Below are 12,569 nucleotides of genomic sequence, written 5' to 3' on the forward strand. Positions count from 1 at the left end.
CATTGTTGGCTCTAAATGGGTGTTTCGAACTAAACTTCACTCAGATAGAACCATTGATAGGTATAAAGCTTGCTTTGTATCTCAAGGTTTCACTGTGGTACCTGAGACTGATTACTCTCATACTTTTAGTCCGATTGTGTTTTCTTCATCAACCATTATAATTGTTGTTTCTCTTGCAACCATTTATCGTTGTCTTCTTCGTCAACTTGATGTTAAGAATGCTTTTTTACATGGCAATCGTAATGAATTGGTTTACATGGAACAACCCCCCCGACTTTATTGCTCCTGCTCGTCGCAATCGTGTGTGCAAGTTAAAAAAAGGCATTATATGGTTTAAAACAAGCTCCTTGTGCTTGGTTTAAACGCTTGAGTGATTTCTTGTTCAAACACGGCTTTACAAATAGCATGTATGATCGTTCTTTGTTTTGGTTATCACAAAGGACATATACTACTATATTTCCTGGACTATATTGATGAGTTTATTTTAAAAGGTTCAGACAAGGCTATCATCAAGCGATTTCTTTCTTATCTAAAGAAGGATTTTGTTGTTAAAGATCTCAGATTGCTTAAAGATACATTGATGGTTTCTTATCTAAATAAGGAGTTTGTTGGTAGTTTTTTTGGGTCTCAAGGTTTACTATACCATTCATGGTTTGTTCCTCAGTCAAGCTAAATATACACATGATATTCTCACATGTGCTAGTTTGCTTGAAGCTAAGCATGTCTCCACTCCACTTGCTCCACATGAGTTATTTACGACATTGGGTATTGCGTTTTCATATCACACTCTTTATCGGTCTCTTGTCGCTGCGTTACAATATCTCACCATCACTCGAAGTGATATTTCCTATGTTGTAAATCAAGTTAGTCAGTTCCTACAAGCTCCTACAACTGCTCATTATCAAGTTTTTAGGCATATTCTACGTTTTGTCAAGGGCTTTGTTCTTGACTCAAAATCCAGTTTCACATAAGCGTGATAAACACATAGATCTTGACTATCACTTTATCCGAGAGCTTGTGTCTTCCAGGAAGCTACGCACAAAACTTGTGCCGACCAAGCTTCTTCAGGATGATGACATTTTCACCAAAAGAGTTTTACGTTCACACTTATAATTTTTTCGATCCATGCTTTGTCTAAGTCCGCCACAGATTCGCTTGAGAGGGGATATTAGAGATAAATCCAGACATAATTTAAATATTAGAGATAAATCTTAGCATACTTATCTCTTTACGTTTTTAGTTATGTACTCTGTGGAATTATCCTTTGGATATTCCTCTTTTATCTTTGGCTATATGTAATACGTCTCATCATAATTGAGATGATGAGTTTTTCCTTATTTACAGACAGCTACTTAAATTTGCATAGCTCGTTGATCGACCTAGTAACTAATTGAAACACCAAGGACCATATATTAATCCTTTTAAAAAAGTTGATGGTTGAACTTCTAGTCTTTCTAAAGCAAGTGGGTTATTTATGTAAATTTGTCTTTGTGATTTCTAAGCCTATTTCTTGCACACTCTTAGGTTTATCTTTGTTATTTCTAAGTCTATTTCTTGAACAATATTAGGTTTGTGTTTATGATTTCTAAGTCTATTTCTTTCACACCCTTAAGTAAATTTGTCTGTGTGATTTCTAAGTCTATTTCTCGCACACCCTTGGGTTTTAATATAGTTTATCTCTTAGTTTTGAAGTAGTTAATTCCACATCAGTAAATCAAAATCACTATGACAGTAGTATATATATTATTCGATTTTAAATATAACAACATATATAAGCATAACAAATACCACACCATTGATAAGAAAATCAACATTTTAAAAGCATTTAAAAGCTAGAATTTCGATTGAATTTGATAGACGAGGTTGATGTCAACTTGAAAGGCCTTTGCAAGAATATCTCCAGCGATATCGGGATTTGACCCAAAAATAGCGTTTGCAATGGTAATAACACCTGGATTTTGACTACTCAAAGCTGCAATAGCAACAGCATAGCCATTTCCCACGTTTTTCTGGAAGTGAATCAGGCCTTCTGGGAACACGAAAACATCGCCTTTCTGAAGTTCTTTTGTGATGAGTCGGTTTTGAGGGTTGGACGTGACAAATCCGACTAGAATACGGCCTTCCATAACAGTCAAAATTTCAGTGGCCCGAGGGTGTGTATGTGGGGGGTTAATACCCTGTGGTGCAAAGTCAATACGTGCCATTGAGATACCAAGAGTGTTAAGTCCTGGCAACTCTTCTACGGTCACTGGAGTCACAGCAGACCCAACAGCATTCGATGTATTTCCCATTAGTTGCAGTCCTCTATAAAAGAAATCATCAGCTTGTACTAGCCTTGACTCTTTGCAAACCAAGCCATTCACGAATACTACGAGGAAAAAAATTAAATAAATAAACTATTAATCACAATTAAATATGATATGTTTTCAAATCATGCATGAAAATGCTGGAGAGTTTCTCGACTTTCACAAATAAATTCTTACCTCTGCTATTTTGGTCTGCCACACAGAAGTCCTGAAGAGGACTAGGGTCCGAAGCAAACGCAAGGGAACAACCTGCCGCCAAGAGACCAAATAAAAGCAAATGAGCCGTCATTGTTGAGAAGCCGAAAACTTGTTTTAATTTTGATGACTTAATTATGGTAGCTTGGGAAATCTATGAAATAAAGAATGGAACTCCCAATGCTTATATAGTAAAAATATTGGAAGATCAAGACTAATACCATCATAGCGTCATCAATTATCATCTTGAGATGCATTCAAATTTTGCTGTTCAATTTCTAGAAGCAAGATACATTCAACTTACGTTGTTTGGTTCTTAATTTCATAAAGGTTGCAACTACGAACCTTATATGTCTAAGATCCTTCCATTTAGTATATTTACTTATATACTTTTTCATAACACATCCATATTTAGGATTCATTTTAATGGAACGTCGTTGAATGTTTATTATGCATGGAAAATTTCTACTTCGATCATTTTTTAAGAAAATCAAAAAGTCTTGAAGAGCAATGTTGACCGTTTCCATACCAGATAAATATTATGGTTAAAGAACGCTTTATGTATATTTTATTTTTCAATTGATGCATTCTAGGCTTTTCTTGAAACAAAAGATTAGCCTCCGTGCAATACAAAAAGGTGCACAATTATCGAAAACCATTTATGTGTATAATCCGTTCATAATGGGTATTACTGGTTGGTTAGACACATATCAAAATTGGTTGGAAGAAGGTGTACGTGGAAAATATCTTGTACACATACATAACATACATTACAGACTTACTACATTCACCGACAGATGCAAAATACTATGGATTATAGATATAAACTTCATACCGATGTATTCCACACACATTTACGATCCTTTTAGCAAAACAGTATCTTTTCTAGCTGTTTGTAAATTACTTGTATTAATTAGACGTTTAAATTTACCAAATAATAATAATAACATAAAATAAAATAAAAAAATCTTATTTTTCTTGAATAAATAAAGTAAGACAAATTATACCAAATAGTATATTGGGATTTTATAGTATGAATGGAAACAGTAAATATAAGTCTAAAAATTTGCAAAACAAGGCCCATAAAAATAAACTACTAGGAAAAAACAGGGTAGGTTGCTAAATAACAATGCCTAATCAACGTCGTTTGATCTACCAATGACTTATTGATAACCATTTTGATGTGCCTAATCTCTATATATGCTTTCTAATGAAGATTTTGGAAAGAACTTCCTACAATAATCTACATCTAATCAAATATGTCTCTTCCATTAACCTTTTTATAAAACACAACAACCACCAATGTCGATTTATGTGGGGTTGTTGGATCAACGGTCGCCCTAGATTTCAACGAAGATAGAACACTGAACAAAGAGGCGAAGATTGAGGAAAGGTTAAATTGTTGAACTACTCTAAAATTAGCGAAATTCGTCTCAATCTGTTTACATCCCCACCATAAACCTGTATCAAAATTATGAAAAAAAAAAATCAAGAAACAATAAATTATTTCAAAGTGATTCTTGTCTTCCTTGCTTGATTAAGCGATATGTGCATCCCCTTGTTCCAATCCATTCCCAACGAGTTCTAATGACTGGGGGATTGTGTCATCTTAATCCTTTTGCCATTAGTAACACAAGGTTTTGTTCTTTAATCCATGAAACCTATATTGGTAATTTTGTATGTTATAGCTATTGGTATGGATGTAGCTACATGTGTTTAATTTAATTTATGTCGTAGACAACGTTCGCACTTCTACTTATTATTTTTTGTCACATTGTATTTTTGGCTAATTTGTTCATATGTTTTAGGTTCACACTTGCTAGTTACAAATGAATTTCTAGAGAATCATTGTATGTGTTTTGTTCTCATTTGCAAGTTACCATGGGGCTTCATAATGTTTATTTATTTGTCATGGATATGGGGAGGTTGTTGCTTTATTTGTTGATGGTCAGGTTGAAGACAAATAACGAAAATAGGGGTGGGTTAAACCCTAAACACCTTCTTCGTTGAAATAGTGATTGTGGAAGGTGATGGTTATGGTGGTGGCGGTGCAGGGCGACCGAACAAGGGAGGTGAATAGAATGGGGGTAGGTATGGTGATGTAAGGTAAGGTAGGTGGGGTGGGGTTTGGGTTTGGGTTTATTTGTTATCTTTCTTAATTATAAAATGTAAACCAAAGGTTAAAAAAATTTATTTGAACTTACGCGAAAGTCAATTTACATAGTTATGGATCGATCATGCAAGTAATTGAAACCAAAAGGACCATACTCGTCAAGAAAAAATAATAATTGCTGAACTTCTTAATTTTTTAAAGCGCACAATATGATTTAATCTAATACAAATAGGCACATAAGGCATGTAAATTAAACCTTGGTTTTTGAAAAAATCGTGTTCTCTTTTGCAAAATTTAGGCTTAATGAAGGGAAAATTCGTATGACCCTTATTGTCTCGCTGTCTTCCACTTGATTACCCTCTTCCTCATATTTCTTTAGTTTCTCGGTATAGTCTTTGGTAGATACACAACAAAACCGGTTAGGGGCCATTCATGTTACGATATGGTCTATGAGTTTTACATGGGATGAAAGGGAGATAAGTTTTACCATCGGCCTCCATGAAGGATCTCCCCCCCCCCCCCCCCCCATGTGATTTCATGAAAGTAAAAATAATTTGGCAAGTTTGGTCCCTCCTTCCATGATCTTAACATCTTATGTTTTAAAATTATAGTTTTTAGTCATTTGCTAAAAAAATAAATCTTTTTATGTTATATAATTGTTTATAATTATTTTATAACATTATTTCTTTATTTATTATAACTCTTAAGGGAAATTCAATAAAATTAAATAACGACCACTACTAGAAAAACAACCTTTTACGACGCTCATTGCGCGTAGTAAAAGGCTCAGACAACGCGCAAATGCGCGTCAAGGAAGGCCCTGTCATAAAGAGAGACGACGCGCTTTTGCGCGTCGTCTATAGAGGACGCGCATTTACGACGCTCATTTACGACGTGCAATTACGACGCGCGTTTACGACACGCAATGCGTATCAAGGAAGGCCCTGTCATAAAGGAAGGCGACACGCATTCGCGTGTCGTAACCTTACGACGCGCATATTAATGACACGCAATGCGTATCATTAAAACCCCTGTCAAGAAAGGCCATGTCAAAAAGGAAGATGACACACATTTTTGCGTATCGTAAATTTAAATGTTTAAAAAAATATATTTATTTATTTATTAATTTTTAAATTAAATTTGCTTTTACTGTCTCATAATAGAAATAAAATATCATATAAAAAATACAATTCATTGCATAAAATTTAATGTCATACAATTGTATTTCTTACAATAAATAAATTTGCATTCATCTAATCTACTCTGTGTTTCATACTAACAATTGAAATGAAGAATGCAACACTTGCGCGCATTTGCAGCATCTTATCTCTTTCAGCTTGAGCTTTCTTTTCCTCCTCTAATTCCAGAGCTATTCGTTTTCATCAACCCTGTAAACACAACACAAAATCACTTGTCATTTTCATTCTGCTTTAGAAATGTCAGCAGTAAAGTTAATGGATTCTGAAGAAGAAAACTTTGTTCCAATAAATTTAGCAACTTCACTGAACTTTTCTACACTTGGGAACTTCAGAACAGATGGTCTAAACCCACGTATATCAAAATTTAATGTCATCATAATGTAAGGAGCTGCAACATGAATTAACTTCATTTTAGTTTATGTCACAAAAATAAGGAGAGAGGATAGGTTATTCACCCAAATTCATGGCAAGACAGCTGGTGAAAAGGAAATCCAAGAAAGTAGTCACGATGAACAGATGCTTGATCTTCCGCAGGTCCATGCCAACTAACTTCATTGGTCACTTTCAAATGGCCTAGATCAATTTCCAAGAAACTGCATCCATGAAAGAAACACCGAGAAACCATTTTCAAAAGATGTTTATGCAAAGAACCTTCAATAAGTAATTATAGCATCCCCATACAAACAACTAACTGAATGAGAATGACATGCACCTTTAAAACAAGTGCCATTGTCGCTATTGAAACACTCTTCTGGACAATATTTATAGTAGAAACTATATACATATCCTTATCTATTTATAGTAGAAACTATATATAACACCAACCACTCCAGTTCTCTGCACACATTAACACAACACATTTTTTTATTTTTAAATATTGTTATTAAAAAAAAAAGTAAACATTTCACCTAAAAAATTATACTATAAGGATAAAAAACCAATCCTGGATGTTGTAACCCTTTCTGGATATAACTCCGGTGATCAGGTTGAGAACTCCAGGAGCATTATTGACAAGAATGTTCACAGTGTGAGACTTATGACCAGTTAACTGTTTTATTAATATTAAATCCGAGTTATATATATCCCATAAACTATTTGGTAAATAATGATTGATAAGACATTAATGAAAAATGAGAAATTGACGCATATCTTACATCTGCTTCATAAAGCACACCCCAATGGGGGTCAAGGAGTTGATTCATTGAGAACCTATTGTAGTACTCCACAGGATAAACATCTCACTACATTCAAACAAATATATCACAACTCAAATTAATAAAAAAAAAGAAGAAATTATCACAAATAGAAACCTGCAAAGAATTAAAGAATATACCCCTGAAACCGCACTCAAGATCTCATCAACCGTGTGACTTATATTTGAGGCAGTAGGAATTGGAGCTGGGGCTTCCAGATCTGGATAAGAAGCAGCACGAAAGTTCCAAAATGGAGCAGTTTCACTTAACTTTTTATCTTCTTAAAGCAATCTAGAATTTGCAGCATACCAGTAGACTAGTGAAGCTTTTTAGGGCTAATTTTTTATGATAAAGAAGAGATTGAGAGCGGGTTTTTTGTCCCATTTGACATGAAAATAAAAAGGTACCTGGATTCTTGAGGGACTTTTAACTTCAAGGTTTGTAGATGCAGTGGAGATGAAAGTAGAAAAAGGGGAGGAGAATGTGATGGAATTATCAATGGTAAGGGTGGTGGTAGAGATTTGTTGACAAATCTTCTCAACCATAAAAAATGGAGTTGTACGCACTGCCAGAAGTGGTAATAGCTCAGAAAATGCAGTGAACCTGTTAATTGTTATGTTACCACATAAACAAAAAATGTTTCAGAACACAACAAGGGCAAAATGGGAAAATTAAGAAATTATGAGGAAAATGGTTGGAGAAAGATGTAAACATGCTTACTAAAATAAATTATTAATAATTAAGTGAAGCAAGCAAAGTAAGAAGAAATAGGTAAATAGGGAAGGAACTTGAAATTACTCTTAGAATGCTTACAAGGAGAGAATTCTAAAGGTTTTAAGTAGTATAAAGAAAGGGTGGGGCTATAGAACAATTACAGTTTCCTTATAGTGAACTTAGGTTATTTATAATTATAATGGCAAGAATTGATGGATGTGGGGTAGATTGAACTTAATTTTCAACAAAGGGTAAATAGGTCATTTAACTTAACCTTTAAAGACTCAAGATTCTTGTAACTCATGATAGTGTCGGGAGAAAGACACAGCTAACCCACAGGTTCAACCTTTACTCTCTAGTTGAACAATTTTACTTCTCTAAGTGGCTTTTGTTGAAACATTGGGACAAGAGCATCTTTTTGTTCACAGTGTGAGACTTATGATGAAGCTCTGTATAAGGGTTTAGGGTCTGAAGGGAGATGAGATTGTGAAGACCATCTTCTGCTTCCATGGTAGCTTTATGTGTCTGAGATATGTTGGTCTAGCCAATAACTCCACGATGTCTAGGTCCGCTTACTGATTTGTTTAGCTGTTTAACAAAACAAGAAATTTAGTTAATTTGGCTCAAAAAATTCACAGCTTTATTGTGAAAAACTGAAATCAAAACTATACTTTTGAAAATATAGTTGACAGATCATCTAAATCCAATACAGATCTTGCACCTGGCTCCTGTGGAAAAAGAAGATGTAAGATTTAGAAAGATGAGATATTTTATCACTGCAGGTTTAGGGATTTGAATTTGCATGAAGTTAATTGAAACTATTGTAACGACTTTAGATGTCTAAAATGTGAAGTGATGAATGCATAATATCTCAAACGTTTAGATTTATGAACAATAAATGAAGATAAATATGGAGTGAAGTGAAAACAAAAGATGCACAATGTACATTATACCTCTTCTCTGTGAAATAAATGGCATTCATCATCAGGAACTCCAGTTGAAGGATTATCTTCATCTTCTTCTAAACACCTAAACTCAATTTTCTCAGTAGTAGGTCGACCAAAAAAAGGATACTGTGAAGCATCAAAGAGTTTATCATCTGCTCAATAATGAAAGAATCAAGCATAAAAAACAAAATCACTACTAGAAAAACAACCTTTTACGACGCTCATTGCGCGTCGTAAAAGGCTCAGACGACGCGCAAATGCGTGTCAAGGAAGGCCCTGTCATAAAGAGAGATGACGCGCTTTTGCGCGTCGTCTATAGACGACGCTCATTTACGACGCGCTATTACAACGCGCGTTTACGACACGCAATGCGTATCAAGGAAGGCCCTGTCATAAAGGAAGACGACACGCATTCGCGTGTCGTAACGCTACGACGCGCGTGTTAATGACACGCAATGCGTATCTAGAAAGCCCCTGTCAAGAAAGGCCATGTCATAAATGAAGATGACACATATTTTTGCGTATCATAATTTTAAATGTTTAAAAAAATATTATTTATAGATTTACTAATTTTCAAATTAAATAATACATTAAAAATCTCATAATACAAAATAAAATACCAAAAATAACAAAGATAATTCATTTCACTAATATGTCAGATAAAAATAATTATTCCAATAGTGAGTAGATGTTATAAAAAAAATTAACTCATTTATATATAATTGCATCATCTAGCTTACTATGTGCCAACAACTCTCTGTGTGTTTATTTTTGCTTCAGTCTCGTTTCCTCCAAAGCTTCTAGCCATGCCAAAATATTATATCTTGAGTCTCGTTTCAAGAACCAACATCACCTTCAATCACCCAATTAAACTCTAATGTTGGTAGACTGAGAGTTCCAGAATCAAGTTTACAACTATCACCTTCAATCACCCAATTAAACTCTAGATCTTCTGTTGTTTGAAAGAAATTGGTGTTTCTAATCTATGAACAAAAAACGCAAAGACCAAGGTTAACATTTGCTATACAGAAAGCACAACTGCACATATGAATATATAATACGCAACATAAACATTTTCATGAAAAAGATATAGACAGTAAGAGTGATGATATTGATACCTTAATTACGCCATTGGTGAACGAAATTTTAATTGGTTGATAGCAATACTTGACCTCTGAAAACAAATAAACAAAGGATCGCATCATAATTAGCTCAATGAAGTAATTCTTATACATTGTCTCTACCAAAAGATTCATCATGGAAACATTTTTGTTGGAAATAACTAAACAAAAACCTAAATAATAAGCAAAAAAATTATAGTAATCACCATTTACAGCAGGATGAGGAGTCCGATCAGGCCATATAAGACCATTTAAGTAGAAATTTAAGTCATTTGGTGTATCTCCAAAGTCACCTCCATATGCCCAGTATTTGCTAGCATTTGCATTTTCCTTGAGTAACCCCTGAAACGAGATGCAAATATTTAGAACTACACTTGCACCACATTTACAATTTTATAAAATTTTATATGCCCAGTATTTGTACACAACCACAACCACTTATTCCATCTTATTTCCTATAAATGTGTATATATATATATATATATATATATATATATATATATATATATATATATATATATCATACAATTACAAACACAAGTAACTCACCTGTTTACTTTCTAGTTAGGCAACTAGCTCCATAACAAAGTCTAACTAACTATAAATATTATGAAACCAAATCAAACCACAAGTTACAAACTAATAAACAAAGTCAACCAAGTTAAGATTAAGATGATGGGATCTAAAATGCATCCAGCTCCTGGATAACCGTAAAGGGTAAGAAGGTAAAATCAGTTGTAAAAAAAAGAATAATAATGTAAATTCATTGGTAAAAGGGTAAAAGGGTAAGAAAGTAAACTCATTTGTAGAAGGGGATAAATCAGTACTTGTCCCAATTCCCACTCTAGAATTCCCAGCTTCTTCATGTGCAGTTGCTAATTAGGTGTAACACTTAACCGACCTTCTTTTCTAGGTGTAACACTTAGTTGAGCCTGAAAAAAGTTAAAAATAAATAAATAAATAAATAAAAACATCACAATCGTATACAATACATGATACGTGAAACTCCACCACTCTCAATCATGACAGATACTTCAACTGGTAAATAGTTTTTCACTATTAAAGGATTACTTAATGTAATCAGGTGAATACACCTCTTATTTGACTGATCCTGGTTCTCTATCTTGTCAGCAATATTAGCATCATGAATATATAAATTTGATCCCTTGTTTACCCTCCCAGCCCCAGCAGAAGGCCAACACACATCATGCACAAACACACATCAACGAAAAGGATGACTACTTAGAAGAGAAGGGTAGCAGACAAATGACCTCAAATGTCCAGTCTTGCTTTAATTAGAAAGAATAATGGAAATGCTATAAGCTTAACTCCATAGGTAAGTGCTCCATAATGAATGCCATCTTATCCGAGACCTGATTATGCTAAACGTAGAGGAAGAGGAAACTCGTGTACTGGGTATACAGGGTCCAAAATCTTGGGAGATACACCAAATTGGAAATCGAATCTGACTTTTATCTGGAATGAATAAACTGAGAAATTTATTAATAAATGAAAAAAAACACTAAAGGATGAACAATATCTTAGTCTTAGAGACAAGCTGTAAATAGTATCTTAAGAGCCTGTTATACAAGATAAGAAATGTACAGATAGAAATAAAACAACACAGGACCACTCACTCAAACACGTTTTAACAGATGACATGTAAATGTAATAACCTTCCTATGGATAGAAAATTAGAATTATGTGCCCTTATAACAGATATGCGTAACTATCTAAGAATGCAAAGAGAAGGATATACGACATGATAAATGAAGAGGGGTTATGGTTTGATGTTGGAATTTGGAAACTAACCAGAGCAGCAAGCTTAGTTGCCAAACACTTCCTTGCTCTTTCGACATATTCAAGTGCTTCATCATACTGTAAAATCAAAAAAAAATTGAAAGATATTTAAAGTTCTAAGCAAACAAGTACAAGTGAAGATATCCAAATCCAGATTCCAAAAAATACCTTTTCTCTACGAACTAAGAGAACAACCTTGAAGAGTGTCCCATTACTGCCACCATCACCTGTGGCAGCAGTATTCCGCATGTAGGTGACAGTACGAAGACTTTCTGTAACCACCATTGATTATTATTTTCCATGCATGCTTCTATCCTTTTTTAGTACAGTAGGGTTAAAACTTTATTCAATTGGATATTGGGGACTGAGAGCCGATAACATAAGAGCAACTGCCATTGATTATGTATTTAGAATCTTTTTTTTTCTGTAGATGTCTACATATCTGTGTTGGGGTTTCTTTTTGCTGAGAAAGTACCACACATTTACTTATTTGTTAAGGTTAATTGTTTTATGGACACAAGAATTGAAATCAAGAATAAGGTTCCCTCACCACTTTACAATCACACACACGCCACAATTCTGGTGGAATATGCTTCTGCAGTAAGATGAACATGACACTGTGAGACATTATGGAGTAATTAAGTTAAGTAGAAGAATTAATAATAAACCAAAATGCAGGTTTACATGTTAGATTTAACAAAACTTTTTACTTGGACTTGTTCAAGATGTGATGGCCTTACCACGATACCTGGCACAGTTTATAATTATAACATATGAAAACTGAAAAAAAAAAGTATTCTTTAAATTATGTTGATTTTGTTGTTATCTTGAATCAGGGTTTTCAAGTATTAGAGCTAATTGTTGATGTTGAGGACTGTCTTCAGGCCTTTTTTGGGATTGCAGATGATCTGGATGCAATTTTTATTGCATTCAGAACTGTTCCCAAACACCCTGAGTTTACTTTCATCACCATCATCCAGT

At 34.1% G+C, this 12,569-nt stretch overlaps 1 protein-coding gene across 1 annotated transcript; it reads right to left on the reverse strand.

Annotated features, from left to right (window-relative positions):
* Window positions 1-1,710: 1,710 nt before the first annotated feature.
* LOC128128421 (putative germin-like protein 2-1) lies at window positions 1,711-2,643 on the reverse strand. The gene is made up of 2 exons (XM_052767341.1): window positions 2,484-2,643; window positions 1,711-2,368 (listed from the first exon to the last, which is right to left on the reverse strand). The coding sequence occupies exons 1-2, from the start codon at window positions 2,593-2,595 to the stop codon at window positions 1,833-1,835; spliced, it is 648 nt and encodes a 215-aa protein (XP_052623301.1). The 5' UTR covers window positions 2,596-2,643; the 3' UTR covers window positions 1,711-1,832.
* Between the last annotated feature and the right edge of the window lie 9,926 nt (window positions 2,644-12,569).

Source organism: Lactuca sativa, chromosome 9 (assembly GCF_002870075.4).
Source record: "Lactuca sativa cultivar Salinas chromosome 9, Lsat_Salinas_v11, whole genome shotgun sequence".
Lineage (NCBI taxonomy): Eukaryota > Viridiplantae > Streptophyta > Magnoliopsida > Asterales > Asteraceae > Lactuca > Lactuca sativa.